The 15742-nt window shown below is 51.4% G+C and overlaps 3 protein-coding genes across 4 annotated transcripts in view; 1 reads left to right on the forward strand and 2 right to left on the reverse strand.

Moving 5' to 3' along the window:
- ATP13A1 (ATPase 13A1) overlaps positions 1 to 8726 on the forward strand; it is a 23894-nt gene extending 15168 nt beyond the window's left edge. For both annotated transcript variants that reach the window (XM_026660671.2, XM_029913719.1), the window contains exons 18-26: positions 549 to 745; positions 1209 to 1305; positions 2470 to 2651; positions 3313 to 3427; positions 3862 to 4058; positions 4568 to 4710; positions 5542 to 5653; positions 6102 to 6245; positions 7326 to 8726. In XM_026660671.2, coding sequence (XP_026516456.1) covers positions 549 to 745; positions 1209 to 1305; positions 2470 to 2651; positions 3313 to 3427; positions 3862 to 4058; positions 4568 to 4710; positions 5542 to 5653; positions 6102 to 6245; positions 7326 to 7436 — 1298 coding nt within the window. In that variant the 3' untranslated portion in view covers positions 7437 to 8726. The remainder of the gene's footprint in view (positions 1 to 548; positions 746 to 1208; positions 1306 to 2469; positions 2652 to 3312; positions 3428 to 3861; positions 4059 to 4567; positions 4711 to 5541; positions 5654 to 6101; positions 6246 to 7325) is intronic.
- Positions 7939 to 13811, reverse strand: MVB12A (multivesicular body subunit 12A). The gene is made up of 9 exons (XM_024212555.2): positions 13493 to 13811; positions 12988 to 13086; positions 12519 to 12615; positions 11775 to 11901; positions 11543 to 11674; positions 9972 to 10078; positions 9439 to 9503; positions 9140 to 9196; positions 7939 to 8976 (listed from the first exon to the last, which is right to left on the reverse strand). The coding sequence occupies exons 1-9, from the start codon at positions 13574 to 13576 to the stop codon at positions 8914 to 8916; spliced, it is 831 nt and encodes a 276-aa protein (XP_024068323.1). The 5' UTR covers positions 13577 to 13811; the 3' UTR covers positions 7939 to 8913.
- Positions 13812 to 14114: 303 nt separating this feature from the next.
- Positions 14115 to 15742, reverse strand: part of DSN1 (DSN1 component of MIS12 kinetochore complex) — a 10069-nt gene continuing 8441 nt past the window's right edge. Inside the window, exon 12 of the mRNA XM_024212548.2 lies at positions 14115 to 14314. Within this exon, the coding sequence (XP_024068316.1) occupies positions 14208 to 14314 (107 nt within the window). The 3' untranslated portion in view covers positions 14115 to 14207. The remainder of the gene's footprint in view (positions 14315 to 15742) is intronic.

The following is a 15742-nucleotide window of genomic DNA, read 5'->3' on the forward strand; positions in this document are numbered from 1 at the left end:
CTGGCAGGAGCAGTGCGCGCATGGGCTACCCAGGGGGTCTCAGCACCTAAGTAACAGCAACTGGCAGGAGCAGTGCGTATGGGCTATCCAGGGGGTCTGAGCACCTAAGTAACAGCAGCTGGCAGGCCGCCCCTTTCTGTGGAAGGTTTGGGGGGCGCAGTGGTGGTAAGGGACTTGGTTTGGTTTCTAGCTCTGCTGCAGACTCCCTGCATGACCTTGGACAAGTCAGCCTCTTGCGCCTCCTCCCGTCTGTGAAACATGGGCAGTAGCGCTGCCCTGCCTCCCTGGGGACTGTGAGGATAAAGTCACTAAGGACACTGAGGCGCTTGGGTTTGGTGTGACAGAGGGGCCATATAAGTCCCATAGATAGCATGGGGGCAAGCGGGTGGCCCCAGAGTGCAGACTGTCTGGCGATGTGCCAGCTTTCACTAGGGTAGCTAGTCCATAGTGATGAGGTGCTGCAGACACCTGGCTCTGTGCAGTCTCCCCCCCGAGTACCGCATGGCAGTGTCCGTGCTGACTCCCAACCCCCCTGCGCTCTGTTTCAGACTCCTGCTGGCAGTGGCAGTCCATCGACGGTACCACCACGCTCCCCATCTTTCCACACTCCCTGCAAGAGCTGACACATCACAACCTGTGTGTTACGGGGGAAGGGCTCTGTTATCTGCAGACTGCGAGCAGACAGCAATTGTTGAAGCTCATACCCCATGTTCAGGTGTTTGCCAGGGTGGCACCGAAACAAAAGGTGAGATGCTCCAGTCCTTTGTAAAATCTCAGTGCTGTAGGACTGGGCTCTCCCCTGGCTGGGCTTCTGCCTGTCTCGGTGCATCCTACCTACTAACAGTAACAGCACAAACCTTACCTGCGTTCCCAAATCCAGAATGACTCCAGCACACCGGGGGTGTCCGAGAGTCTGTGGGGCTCAGCCCCTTGGTCCTCTGCTGAATTACTTCGTTCAGGAGATGCAGAGGGGGAATATTGAGAGCTGTAGGTGGCAAGTCAGCGGCATGATTTCCTGTCTTGTTCACTGGAAAGGAGCCCTCTGATCTGAGTCCTTAGCCCCAGTACTAAAACCCGAGTGAGGCATAAGACTGGGTATTTAACAAGGTGCTATTCAGCGTGTGCCCCAGCCCATTTCAGTACCTGGCACTCACAGTCCCAGTAGCTTGGGTAGGTGTTCGTTCCTGACTGGGCACTTCTCACTGCAGGAGTTTGTCATCACAACATTAAAGGGGCTCGGCTTTGTCACGCTGATGTGTGGGGATGGAACTAACGACGTTGGAGCCCTGAAGCATGCAGATGTGGGTGAGTCTGAGCATGAAATGAGGAGGAAGGTTGTGTGTGGCTTCCTGGGTTTGGCTTGTATCCCTGGGTGCAGAATTCAGCATTTGGACCCTGCTGCAGGCATCTCTAGGGACTTACTTATTTACTGGGGATTTTCTCAGCTGGGATTCGCCAGTAATTAATGTGGCAGACTCCGTTTGGAGCTGCATCGTCTCTCCCCGGGGGGTGAAATGAGCAGTAGGCTGGCGAAATATACACACAGCTTCTGCTTCTACGTGGCATGAGACTAACCTAGAGGGGAAAAACTGGCTACAAAGCAGTTACCCTGGGAGCGCTTTATAGAGCAACTTCTTCCCCGCTCCTCTGCTGCTGCTTCAGCCCCTGAGGGTAACATGCCTGATGGGGACCCCAGTCTGGGACCTCCCTGGGTAACCAGACTGCGTATCAATCCTGCATTCCGAGTCGGAGACATCCCTAAATCCGGATTAAACTAAACTTTCCAGATTCTTGTTTCAGTTGGTTCAGTAAATGCCTTCTGTGGAATCATTTGGTGAGAATGCTCCAATTGCTGTCCCCCCCCCCCCCCTTTTTTTATTCTGTTCTGTCTCCCTTAGCAAAATAAGGCTGAGCTGAGTAATGTGGTGTATTTCTACCTAGGATAGTGGGCCAGCTACGGTCCCTTGGATACAGGCTGTGGTTTTAGTGCCTTCAGTATTGACTCCTAGATAATACTTAAAACCTTCCTTCGGCAGTGACGAGAGCTTTACTGAGGCCGGGGGTATTACCGCATTCCCATTTACAGATGTGGAAATGTCTGCAGTGTTACTGTAGCCCTGTCGGTCCCAGGATATGAGAGAGACAAGGCGGGGGAGGGGATATCTTTTATTGGACCAACTTCTGTTGGTGAGAGAGAGCCGAGCTTTCGCGCTGACACAAAGATCTTCAGGTCAGCTCACCAACCTTGTCTAAGGTCACACAGAGTTAGGACTGGAACCCAGAAGTCCCACTCCTCTGCTCTAACAAGTGCTACCTTCCCCGTCGTACGTTTGCTCTGCACCGCTCTAAGGTGGGCTGTGAAGGGCGACTCTGCCGCTGGGAGCTGAGGGTTCCCACTTGGTGAAGTCATTTTGCCAGTTCGGGTTTTTTCACCTTTCTTTTCCTGCAGCTGACATTTTGGTCTTACAGGGGTGGCGCTGCTGGCAAATGCTCCCGAGAGACTCCCTGAGCGGAAAAAGAGACCTCGCGATGGACCCAACGATGGGAGACCCGCCTTGCCTGCCATAGGGAGCAGCGCCGTGAAGCCCACCTCCCGCGCCGCCAAGCACAGGGTCATGTCCCAAAGAGAAGAGCAACTGGCCATCCAACGGGTTGGTAACCAGGTCTGCCTGGACTCCAGCCCCTTCCAGGTTCAGTGGCTGGCTCTGTCCACATCCCTGGGACGGACGGACGCACGCACGCACACAGACACACCCCAGCTCACTGGAGCTTGTATTTTTAATTCTTGACTCGGAAATGGCAGGACACCCCAGGAATGTAACTCTGATTGCAGCGAGGCCCTGCACACGCTCCATTCGGTGCATCTGGAAGGCTTCTCGGGCCAGAAAGGAAGACAAAGCTAGAGGGAGGTGTCCTGTTCCTGAGCCCCCACCACTGCAGGCTCCTTCTAGTCAGACTTGCAGCAGCTGCTCATGACAATATTGTCCTTTCATGGGTCCATAAACCAGCCTTCACATTTCCAGTTCTGCCCAGGGGAGTCCACAAGCCCAGCCTTCCTCCTCCCTGCCCCTAAAATGACACTGGTGGGTGTCGGCTGACAGGCCTCCTGGAGGTGGGTTCAGTCACAAGATGTCTGAGTGGGGTGAGCTCTGCAGCCAGCTCACGGGGTGTAGGCTGAGGGGTTGTCTAAGGTCCTGGCAGTGTGGAGAGCCGCTCAGAGCAAGGATCAGGGCTGGGTCGAGATGATGCAAGTCTCCCTATTATCCCAGTCTGTGATAATGAAATGTCTCCTCGTCTCTCACTGGAAACCAGGAGCGGATCAGCCAGGTCCTGAAGGATTTGGAAGAGGACCACGTGCCTATTGTGAAACTGGGTGACGCCAGCATCGCTGCTCCCTTTACATCGAAGCTCTCCTCCATTCAGTGCAGTAAGTAGCAACAGGGGAGCAGGTCTGCGCTGTAGGATTGCCCCTCGGCTGGTGACCCGTCCTACTCCGATAAGGAGAGCAGCCTGGGCGCATCTCTAGTATGAATCAGAACAGGCCCTCGCAAAGGCAGGAGGGCTTTGGGTTGGGTGGGGAAAAGTGATTCAAACACTGACTCTTATTGGGAGGAAATGCCTCAAACATGAGGCCAAGAGGGTGCTTCCCGTATTCCTAGCTTTCATTTCCCCCGATGGATTTCCCAGCTTGGAGATGGAAACTGAGTGACCATGGCCCACTGGGGTCAAGGGAAAGATGAGCTCTAGGCTCATAGCAGCTCCCCCGTGCTGGGTCCCAGCGAGTGGAGGGGGCTGTGCCGACTGTCCTCAGGATGCAAGCAAGTTCTGTGGCTCCAACTGCTGTTTCCTCTTGCTCTTCAGTCTGCCACGTGATCAAGCAAGGTCGCTGCACGTTAGTGACCACGCTCCAAATGTTTAAGATCCTGGCCTTGAATGCCCTGATCCTCGCGTACAGCCAGAGCGTCCTTTACCTGGAAGGAGTGAAGTTCAGTGACTTCCAAGCAACGCTTCAGGGTTTGTTACTGGCTGGCTGCTTCCTCTTCATCTCCAGGTCAAAGGTATGTTGCATGGTGGCCTCCTGGACCTGGGAGTGCTTCCGAAGGAGGGAATGGGAAGGGTGGTTGTTGTCGTCTTGTGAGGAATGTGGTAGGGAAAGCGGCTCTTCTGTTCTTACAGTGAGTGCTGTCCAGCCAGTTCACTGCCTGCCCAGAACGTGCAGTGAGTCACTTCGCTCTTCCCCGGATCCTGGCTATGGGAGGCCTTTCTGAGGCCAACACATAGCACTTTAGGGAATGTCTAAGAATGAGATCAGACAGTGAATTTCTGTTCAGTGTGCCAGAGCACATGGTCAGATGCAGGCATTAATCACCTGGGATACACTGTTGCCTGCAGTATGCAGCTGAAGGTCTCACTGTGTGAAGTGGAATGTATAAGAGCTGGGCATTTCATGGGCACAGTTGACACAGGTGGGATCTTGCTGGCAGCTTGGCCAGTGGCGCCAGCTTCGTCGTCTTCGTACAATATTTCCACCTGTTAAATCCTGGTGTCTCTTTCCTTTGGTTTCCAGCCTCTGAAGACACTTTCCAGGGAGCGTCCGTTACCCAACATCTTTAATCTCTACACTGTTCTGACGGTGCTGCTGCAGTTCCTCGTCCATTTCCTTAGCCTGGTGTATCTGTACCATGGCGCACAGGCTCGCAGCTCTTCCAAGTGAGTGCTGCTTGTTTCTGAAGTACAGAATGTTAGCACCTATCTTCAGGCTGCGACTGACCACCAAGTTGTTAAACTGGATGGGCAAATCCCATCTGGGAAGGAAGGTGTAGGGAAAATCTGCTGCCTTCATGGTGGTTTTCCTTCTTATTTTCACTTAGAAGCCCCTGCCTGCTTAATCTTAAATTTGGTAGGAAGGAGGGAAATATGCAAAAAGGTGGATTTGATTTGCAAGTCAAATGAAGGTCACCAGACAACTTAGCAGAGTTGAGTTGAGAACTCTTTATAGTAAGACTGGGTGGGGATCAGCCTGAGAGATGCTGAACTCAGACAGAAGTTATGGGCTTGGTGCAGAAATTACTAAGTGTGAGTCTAGGGCCTTATGTTATGCAGGTCAGATTAGATCAGGAGTCTCCAAACTGTTGGGCACGGAGGAACGTTTGGGGGGCGCAGCGGGGCCTGGGCCAGCCCCCATGGAAGCGGGAAAGGACCGCCACCCAGCCCCCATCTGCCCCCTACTCTGTTCCGGCCTGGCCTGGGCCCCGGCGGTGGCTTCGGCCCCCCACCTTGGCTCCCAGCTGCAGCCTTGGCCTTTGGCTTCCGGCCCACGGTTCCAGTCCTGGTTGCGGCTTCACCTGACCCCCGGCCGCAGCCAGGTAAGAGGGGAGGCGACAGAAAACATTTGGGGACCACTGGACTGGATTATCACAATGGTTCCCTTCAAGGCTTTAAAATTTCATCTGATGAATTGGGCCTAGTCCCAGTTATTCTGAAATCCCAGAACTGGGCTCCATTGATCAGAAAGGGCTTTGTCTGGGGGGTTTTTTTAAGGAAAGAAGAGTTTGTGGATTTGTACAAGGAGTTTGAGCCCAGCCTGGTGAATAGCACGGTTTACATCATGTCAATGGCAATGCAGATGGCCACCTTCACCATTAATTACAAGGTAAGACGGGAAGGAACAAAATTGTATTTAAATTGTAATGTTACAGCAAAGCAAATGCACTTGTAGGAACTAAGCTGTTTGCAAATCTGAAACTTTTTTTTAAACCCATGTGGGCTTAGCAGTATGGCTGTGGGTGTGAGATAGAAAGATTTGTTCTAAATTATTAACTGCAGTGTCACAGATGTAAATCCTTCAGTAGAGACATCCGTTGAGAGTTTGGAAAAAGTTTGCTTATGTACAGCATTAGCTGTTCTGAATGCATCAAGGCGAGACCCAAATTGTACATCAGAGTATCAGTTCCCTGTCCGGGATACCAGAATTCCTGTCCTGTTTTTAAACAAGCTTGTGAATTTGGCGTTGAAAACTGCCTCCCACTGAATCTTGTGAAGATGAGCTGCAGCAGCTCTTCTGCTCTGATGGTGTCTCAATGCTGCATTTGCCATTTCAGGGCCACCCTTTTATGGAGAGTCTGCGGGAGAACAAACCTCTACTGTGGAGCATTATCCTTTCAGGACTGGCCATTGTGGGCCTTTTGACAGGCTCCTCACCAGAGTTCAGTGAAAAGTTTGGGCTGGTGGAAATCCCCATGGAGGTGAGCAGGGACAGGATGGAGTGTTCCACGCTGGCAGACTCTTCTGGAGTAACTGCTATAGAAACCAATGCTATGGAACTGCTACAGCCAGGACTTTCAAAGTGGCCTGAAGAATTTAGGTGCCCACTGATTTCAATGGGAGTCAGACACCTAACTCAACTTAGGCACCTGTGAAATTCCCAACTTCATGCTTCACTTACAACTCCTCAACACTCATTGGAAAGTAGCCCCTTGTACTGAAGACTAGACCCTCAAGGATTCTCTTGGACAGGAATCCATTTGGGTTCTGAATTCCCCTGTGTACAAACCAAATTCAGCTCGCATCTAAGGGATTAGACTGGATGACCCTTGCGGTCCCTTCTAACCCTATGGTTCTATGATTCTAAGGGGTGTTTCTTTTTAAAGATAAAACTTGATGTAAAATAGACTCCTTACATATGGACTTCCCGAAACTCTTCCATAATGTGGCTTGTGTTCTCAGTGTTTGAGAACGATAACAAGCAATTGTTTTCAAACAGCTACAGCTACTTGTTCTAAATACTCTTAAACTAAGAACACCTGGGTTACTCTCCCCAACTTGCCTCTGTGGCTGGGTCTGATGATCTGCATCCTCCCTGAGGCACAGCAGCAGCCTCTCAGAACTTTCTGTACAGATTTACTTCGCTTTAGACAGGTTTAAATTCCCGAGTAGTGCAGCTCTGCAGTTACTGGCTCACTGAGCTTTTCATGTCACCCCTGCTCTTCTCTCCTAGCCCCACAGAGCAACCCTGCACTGAGCTGTCTTTCCCCACCTCGAGGGAGACTAGACGTCTGGGTCTGGTCACATGAGGCAATGCATCCCTGTTTCCTTTGTGGCAGTGCAGAGCTGAAAGGGACTGGACTGTCCAGTTCCGTACTAAGTGCTTACTTGCCACCATTCACTGATGCTGCCTATTGGTTCATTTATTTTGCTGAAGCCCTGCTTGCCCCTTAATAATCTCCCATTAAAAATAAGTTAGTTCTGTTGAAACTTCCAGCAGTTAAAACGTGTTGTAATGTTGTTTAGCCAAAAATAACTTATCTGAGCTGCTTCCCTTTCAGTTTAAGATTGTGATTGCTCAGGTCTTGCTGGCTGACTTCTTCCTCGCCTTGGTGGTGGACCGAATTCTTCAGTTTCTGCTGGGGAGTGCAAAACTTAAAGTGCCTTCCTGAAACAGATTCCAAGCCTCCAACATCCCAGCAGTGCTGAGTATACAAGTGTGAAGGACAACACCGTGGGGGGACACTTCCAGATTGCAAGAAGAATCTTTATTCTTTTGACAGTGACTTAACCCTGCTCTGGAGCAGGCCCAGGAAAGCCTTCTGATGTGCTCATTTGGAGACTACTTGGTGTAACAATCAAGGCTGCATGGGGCAATACACTCTTAAATAACATTTCCAGGACGTGTGACATATTGGGAGTTTTGTATTGCCCTATGCTTGAGGAAGCGTTTACAGAATTTGGTAATTAAATTGGAATCAATGTATTTTAAAACACATTTGGAATTTCTTTTTGGGGGCTAGTAGTGTAAGAGCTTGACCTTTTGAGTAACTAACAGCTATTCCCCCTACATGAGTTCTGAGGTTCAGACACTTAAATTAGAATCCCTCAATTATGAAAGAAACAGCCGGAATAGTAGCTAGGTTCACTTAGTCATAAATATGCAAGGAGGGCTTGAACAAAGACTGGTTTTAATTAGTATGACAATATCAGCAACATATCTTTAAGCCCTTAGTTTGCTTAGTATTTCTGCTGTATAGAAAGTTGTGTCCTTGAAAATAAAAACAAAGTTACCTTACCAGGGGCAACATCCAGAATAAAAAAGAGTTAGTAACAGAGCTAAGAGAAAATGTTCAATACCCAATGTTCATTAATCTTTAAACACAGACTGAACAAAATATTAGTGTCTTGCTGGCTGCTACACAAAAGTAAAACCTATGGTAAACCCCTGAAAACTTGTGCAAGATGTTTGGTTAAGAGACAAGAGAGATGTTCACCAGATAACATCAGTATGTCTTTCCTCCCCCCCCCAAAAAAATAAATCTTAGCTTCCATGGAGAACTCAATGCAGGTGACAGTGGAATACTGGACACCATAGTAAAATATAAACAGCAGCAAGTTCTAGACCCAGGGTCAGCTGACTGGCTGCAGGTTTAAAATTGTAGTGTGGATGTTTGGGTTTGGACTGGAGCCCTGGCTCTGCAACCTCACGACTTGGGGGTGGGGGGGTCTCAGAGCCCAGGGTCCAGCCCAAGCCTCTCCACTGCTATTTGTAGCCCACCAACCCAAGCCAGCTGTGGCCATGCCTGGGTCGTTTATTGCCGTGTAGACATAGCCCTAGGCTGCAAGCGTAAATGCACTTATTTGACTTTGCTTGTGAATATAATCTATCAAAAATTGATGGAAACTAGAGAGCACCAAGTGGATTACAGATTTAAATATTACAAAATTAGAAGGCAGAAGCAGAGTTCATTCAGTTCTTTACAGGAGTGTCCTTTAGAGAATTGAGTCCATCACATCAGGTTGTGCAGTTTATGCACCTGTGGCAACAGACAGCCTCAATGGAATGATTTAGTAGGCAGAATGTAACTTTATCTGCTAGAAGGGACATGTACCCTGTGCTTTAGTAGCACTCTGTGCTGCTCGATGCTAACAGATGCTGGGTGGGAGTCTGGCAGCCGCAGTCCTTTCAACTACAAAGGCATAGTCATACTGAAACAAAAAACAAGGGTTATAGATAGAAAATGCTACTTCACTCTCATAGCTGTTGGTACATACAGAACTCCTGTTCAGCCACTCTAAAGCTGCCATCCTTTTGTACTCCAACTTGGTATTACCAGTGAGAACAGAGGGCAGGCTGCAGTGAATTACTTACCTCCTTCTCAATGTCAGCAAGAGACTTAATGTTCAAGTCCGTGAAGATGGAAAAGGCCTACAAAATAGAGGTAGCTACAATAGGTAATATATTCGTGTTGTCCTAGCAGCTTCCTCTCCCACTGGTTGTTTATCCTGTAGAACTGTTTGCAACACCCAGAAAACTGAAGACTTCTGTCACATGAACATAGACAGAATCATCAACTCGTGGGACTACATGACCCTCTTACTCACCCCTGAAATAGCAATTTCATTGAAAGGAATTGGTATAATGTCCTTGTAACTTATAGTGATACTCACATTAGTCCTAGTAGTGATGCTGCTTTCAAATCTGGGGTGTAGTGCGAAAGGTACCCCGTCCATGGCTGAGAAAAGAGAAACGCTCATCAGAGAGCTGCAGATGAACAATACTATGAAAGCATGGCGTTGCAGTGCACTGGCAGGCCTGTAGGGAAAACCTGGTGCCTGGGACAGTCCCTCAACTGGTGAATGTGAACCTGTGAATTGCCAGAGGGCTTGAAGAGTGAGTGAGAGGAAGGCCCAGCTGGACTACCTGATCCTGTTCTCGTAACATCGTGTTATGCCACTCCACTTATGAGAAGGAACATGCGATAGAATACCCAAACTGTCTGCATAACCCTGTCCAAGTGGAAGAGGTTAGAAATTCCAACCCCCAGCCTTTCTGATTACATAGTTTAAAAAAAAAAAAAATCCAGTCAAAGCTACTAAGCGGAAGAAAAAGAGCAATACGACATTAAGCAACTCATATAATGTGGAGTGTTTCTCCTAAGCTAGTTGTCAGACATTGTACTTAGAAGGAGGGATTCATTTACCTGAAATGCCATAGAGGTTAGATGTATCATAAATGGAATCATCTCGTTTGAGGGATACATATTTTGAGCCAATTCTAGTCAAAGACTTTTCCGATGAAAATTCTGTCCTGCAAGGGATTAGACAATTTACAAATTGAGGCCCTGGAGTTTTACATTTGCAAAACAGCATCAAAAAGAAAAAAGAAAAATTTTTATTATGTGAAATGAAAAATCTCCCCCTGCAGCAGCAGCTCCTGCCCTTGGGGCTCATTAGGCTGAGCTCCCAGTTTCAGATATTGCCAGCCGGGACACTGGCACGCAGGGTGGCAGAACAGCTCGGAACTGGCCTAGCCCCCCCATCATGACAGAGGAGCAGACGGGTCAACGCTGAGTGCCACTGTGATCCCTGTGCTCAAGGGGCCAGTCGCAAGAGCCAGACAGCTGAGCCCAACAGGAAGAGTGCTGTGTAGCTTCAAAACTTGTCCCGCTCACCAAAAATGTCCACACACCCCTCATCTTGCTAATATCCTGGGAGCAACAATACTGCAAAATACTCTAAGATTCATTAGTGCCTTACACCAGAGCTGTGCCCTTAAAGCTATGCAAACCTGAGGCAAACAGTATCCTCCTTCCATACAGTCCCAGTCCCACCATGAATGATGCATTTCCTGTGTGTGAAAAGGAGCTCAGGGCAGTGCTCTTCACTATTTTTGAAGTGGGGGCCACTTTGGCAAAAATCCTTCAACGTGAGAGCCACATCAACCCGACACACAGTTGATCACTCCGGCTTTGTTGGTTGATATGGTAATAGTACCATTATTGGTAATAATGCTTGCGATGTGGGCTCTGGGAGGGGGTTCAGGGCAGGGGCTTGGGGGTGCAGGAGGGGTTATGGGGTGCTGGCTCTTGGAGCAGGGGCTTGGGGTGCAGGCTCTGGGAGGAGGCTCAGGGCTGTGGCTTGGGATGCAGGAGGGGGTGTTGGAGGCAGGCGTGGGGGGGAGCTATGGCCTGGGGCACGGACTTGGGGTGCAGGAGGGTTTATGGGGAGCTGGCTCCAGGAGGCTGCAGGTTGGGTGGTGGAAGACCTATTCAGAACCTGCCCATTAAAGGGGATGGCACTTCGGGCGGTCCCAGCCCCATGCCGCTCCTGGAAGGGGCCAACGCACCCCTGCAGCCCCTGGGGGGTGGGGGCATGTGGCTCTGCGTGCTGCTCCTCTCTGCAGGCATCACTCCCGCATCTCCTGTTGGCCACAGTTCCTGTCCAATGGGAGCTGTGGGGGCAGTGCTTGCAGCGCGGCGCAGCATGGGGCCAGGGAAGGCAGGGAGCCTGCCTTAGCTGCAGCCCCACTGCCATCGGAGAGTGTGATTGACAGGGACCCAAACTTAGGGTCTACGGGAGCCGCCACTGGCTCGCGGGTTGTGCAGCGAAGAACACTGGGCTAAGGTATTTTCCACAACCCTTGGTAATAGCACAAGGAGAGAGACATAGGACAAAACATCAGAAGCCAAATGGTCACACCATAACAAACTGGGACTTACTCCTAATTCAAGACCGGCACCAATAAAATCAAAGGTGACGACTCATTACTTACTTTTTGTTATCCAGGTCTGTTGTCTCCAGTGAAAGCCCCTTCATTGCTGGACTGATAGTCCTGGGTTTTGGAAGGGGTTTAGGTTTGAGAAGGTGTCCCTTTTTACACCAAACAGCAAAGCTGCTAATTTCCCTGGGGGGGAGTGGGGGGAGGAGAAAAACAGATTATCCTGAGAACTAAAGCCCCAGAAAGCTGGACTTGCAGCCAGAGTGAAGGGATGGCAGCATCTTACCCTATCTTCATATAGCATGGAACCACTTTACTCTTGCCACTCAGCATAATGTCAAAAACAACTAGTTCTGCCACACCTAAGGGGACAAGCTTCACACAAATTCGTTTCTTCTTGGAAATGGACGTTTCTAACGGGGAAGCAGAGATCATAACATCACAAGAAATTCCTGCAGTTGTTAACAATAAAACTCATGGTATGTAACATCCGTCTCTGCTGCTTGACTTAACTGAACAGTGTGAATGCTGGCTCAAGAAAAAGCCAGGGTTAACGCTAGTGTTATAAAAAACATTACTGTTGGCAAGATGTTCTGAAGAGCCAGACTAGACTGAAATCCTAATCACCCAGCGTTAGATAACAAAGGCCCAGCATCGCCAAAACAGAAAACCTTGCACAACACTGTTCCATAAATGGGGCCTATGAATTTTCAACTATGTCTGTACAAAGACAGGTGCTGTGACATGTCTGCGACCTAATGCCCCTATTGCACGGGACTACACCTCCCAAACATAGAACATGGATTAAGGCTAGAGGAACAGGCACCAGAGCCAGGCATGCCTGCATGCTATTGCCAGCAAATCAATGGCACACCTACATCACATTGTGTGCTGTTGCCTCATTTTCTAATACAGTAGAAAAATGCTATAGCTGAGCTAAATGGGACGGTTTGATGGGGGGTCGGGGGGTGGAAGGGAAGAGCCCCGCATGCATTTGTCATGGGGGGGGAGGGGGGGCAACAGGACTCACTTGGTTCTAAGAACTCCCTAATGTAACTGTATCCTGTAGGCAGAGGCATTTTCTCGCTCAGGATCTGTACATCGGCTACCACATCGCCTGGGGAGGTCTGAAAGAAAGACACTCAGGTCAGTCTGTAACATTGGGTGGCCAGGGGGAGGTCGATGTTCTCACATGCGTGTGCAGGTTACAGTTAGGTCCATAGCCTCGGGTGGGAGAGGGTGTGTGGCTAGGTTAAGGTTGGTGCTATGCACGGAAGTAGGGGGTCAAGGTTAGGGTGAAGGCCTAGCCCACACACATTGGCAAGTAGCATTGGGTCAAGGCCCTCTGGGTTAGGGCCATGACCGCACGGGTGGATGTGAACCCAAGTGGGTAATCACAGGGTAGGGGTCGGGCCATGCCCTGGTGGGGGCTGGGCTAGGGGCAGGTTGCTGGCGGGATAGGTGCAGGTGCAGATGCAGCAGCGCTGGGCGCCTCCTACTTCACTGGCCGCCGTGGAGGTGATGCACAAGACGTAGCCTGATTTCTGCCCAAATCCTTTCCCGAAGTTGGCTGTGGCTCCTTCCAGGGTTGAGGTGATCTGGGGGGGAGTACAGACAGGCTGTGACCTTGAGGCTGGGCCTGGGCACAGGGAGCATGGAGGGGCAGGAGTCGGTTCTCACCCCTTGTGGGGGGCAGGCCAGGGCCTCTGCTACTTCCTGTGCAGTGGGCTGGAAGTGGGGCAGAGGGAAGGGGGTGGGAGGAGTGGGGGGGGCAGGGCTAGTCATGTCCTGGGGTGTGGGGAGCGGTTCAAAGGGCAGGGGGCGGGGCCTGTTCCCGTTCCCGGCGCAGGGGGCGGGGCCTGTTCCCGGCGCGGGGGGGAGACGGGGGCGGGGCCTGTTCCCGGTTCGGGGGGGACAGGGGGCGGGGCCTGTTCGCGGCGTGGGGGAGCAGGGGCGGGGCCTAGTCCCGACGCTGGGATGTCCGTCCGCCGGCCCCGCTCTCACCGGTGTCCAGCCGAAGGGCGCCGCGCCGGGGCTGGAGGCCCAGGCCACCCCGGTGAGCGGGGACTGCTCCAGCTGCGCCGCCATCTCTCGTCGCCCGGCGGCTTCGCTCCCCGAGTCCGGGCCCCTCCTCGCCTCACGGCGGGAGGCGGGGCTGGAGGGGACTCGCCCTACCGCTTTCTCCTCCTATTGGTCGTCTCGGCGAACAAGCTCCTCTGATTGGACTCTGCGCTGAGAGTGACGCATTCCGACACCAGCCAGAGCCGCCCTTCTGGCCAGGGCGCACGCGTCATTTGAATGCGGAAGCGGGAAATCACTCGGGTAGGGCTGATACGCATGCGTCACCCACTTGCACAGTGCGCAGGCGCCACTGCTGTTCTGTTCGCTTCCCCCCCGCCCCTGTTGGTTCGCCCCCTCCCTGGCCCCGCCCCCCCAGCAGCAGAGCCCACACGCGGCAGCAGGGGGGGGCGACGCCCCGCAGGTTTATAGACCCCACAGCCCCCAGCGCCACCACCGCAGCCCCCCCCCGCCCCCCCCCCCCACCCACCCCCCCCCCCCCCCCAGGAGCTCCCCCAGCCCCTTTACTCGGGCAAAGTGGTGCTGCCCCCCCCCCGCCTGCTGGACCCACAACCGCTTAGAGCCGGGGGGGAAAGAGCCTGCAGGGAAAGGTCGTAAAGGCAGGAGGCGGCAATGACAACTGTCCACTGCAAGTCTGTGTTTAACCCTCAGCAGGATGCTGGCACTGGCCGACGGGCGGCTTCTTGGGGGGAACTTGGAGTAGTTTCCGAATAGGTGAGTTTTCCAGTTGCTGAAAAGTCCTTGATGCTGGAAGAGAAGCAACAAAATCCCCCGTTATCTCCACACAGTCTAGGGAAAGGCTTTGGCTAATCTGAAGCAGTTACAATGGAGCAGAGACCTGGATGCCAGGATCAAATTTTGGTTGTGCCCCAGCTTGGCTGAGGTCTTGAACAGGGCCCCGTGCGTTTCTGTGCATCAGTTTCCCCACCCCTGGAGCGTATAGTCTGCTTTTAAGGATGTGACCTAAACATGTCTCCACAAACCCATCAGTGGGAGTCAGACAGTAGGGAAAGGGGTCTTAGACATTTAAATTTCCTCTTGCTCCTAAAGGCAGAGTTCAGCATCCATAGATTTAGGGCTGATTTTATGAATCCTCAGACTGGTGAAGAACATAAGAACAGCCATACTGGGTTAGACCAAAGGTCCATCTAGGCCAGTAGCGTCTTCTGACAGTGGCCAATGCCAGGTGCCCAAGAGGAAATGAACAGAACAGGGAATCATCAAGTGATCCATCCCTGGTTGCCCAATTCCCAGCTTCTGGCAAAGAGGCTAGGGACACCATCCTTGCTAATAGCTATTCATGGACCTATCCTCCATGAATTTATCTAATTTTTTTTGAACGCTTTATAGTCTTGGCCTTCACAGCATCCTGGCAAACAGTTCCACAGTGTGACTGTGCGTTGTGGGAAGAAATACATCCTTTTGATGTTTTAAACCTGCTGTCTATTAATTTCATTTAGTGATCCCTAGTTCTTGTGTTATGAGAAGGAGTAAATAACGCTTCCCTATTTACTTTCTCCATATCAGTCATGATTTTATAGACCTCAATCATATCCCCCCTTACTCGTCTCTTTTCCAAGCTGAACAGTCTCAATCTTTTTAATATCTCCTCATATGGAAGCTCTCAATACCCCTAATCATTTTTGTTGCCCTTTTCTGAACCTTTTCCGATCCAATATCTCTTTTTTGAGATGGGGCAACCACATCTGCACACAGTATTCAAGATGTGGGCGTACCATGGACATATAGAGGCAATACGATATGTACATAAGAGACCCGATATGGGAACAGCCTTAAATAGGCAATTGTGAGAGGTGCAATTTGTTATTTTCACTAACATGGCTAGATACCAGGGGTCTCAAACACGCGGCCCGCGGGGCTCTTGCGTGTGGCCCGCCAAGCTCCCCCCCCGCCTGCCCGCGGGATTGCCCCTGTGGCGTTGCGAGCCCCGCACCACTCTCTGAAGCAGCTGGCAGCATGCCCCTTCTCCCTGCCCTGAACCCCCTGCCGCATCCCGCACCCCTCCTGCACTCCCTGCCTTGAGCCACCTGCCGCACCCCTCACCCTCACCCTCTTGCACCCCACACACCAACTTCCTGCCCTGAGCCCCCTGCCGCACCCTGCACATCTCCTGCACCCCAACCCCCTGCCTTGAGCCCCCTGCCACATCCCACA

Source organism: Terrapene carolina, unplaced genomic scaffold, assembly GCF_002925995.2.
Source record: "Terrapene carolina triunguis isolate 2854851 unplaced genomic scaffold, T_m_triunguis-2.0 Scaffold833, whole genome shotgun sequence".
In the NCBI taxonomy this organism is placed as follows: domain Eukaryota; kingdom Metazoa; phylum Chordata; order Testudines; family Emydidae; genus Terrapene; species Terrapene triunguis.

What these genes read in the sequence shown, in the direction of transcription:
- MVB12A (XM_024212555.2), bottom strand. Translation starts at nt 13,576, where the DNA reads ATGGCGGCGCAGCTGGAGCAGTCCCCGCTCACCGGGGTGGCCTGGGCC. An exon ending in TAGGGAGTTCTTAGAACCAA is followed by an intron (nt 11,902 to 12,518) that starts GTGAGTCCTGTT and finishes CTTCCCCGTTAG; the next exon opens with AAACGTCCATTTCCAAGAAG. An exon ending in TAACCTCTATGGCATTTCAG is followed by an intron (nt 9,504 to 9,971) that starts GTAAATGAATCC and finishes CTCTTTTCTCAG; the next exon opens with CCATGGACGGGGTACCTTTC.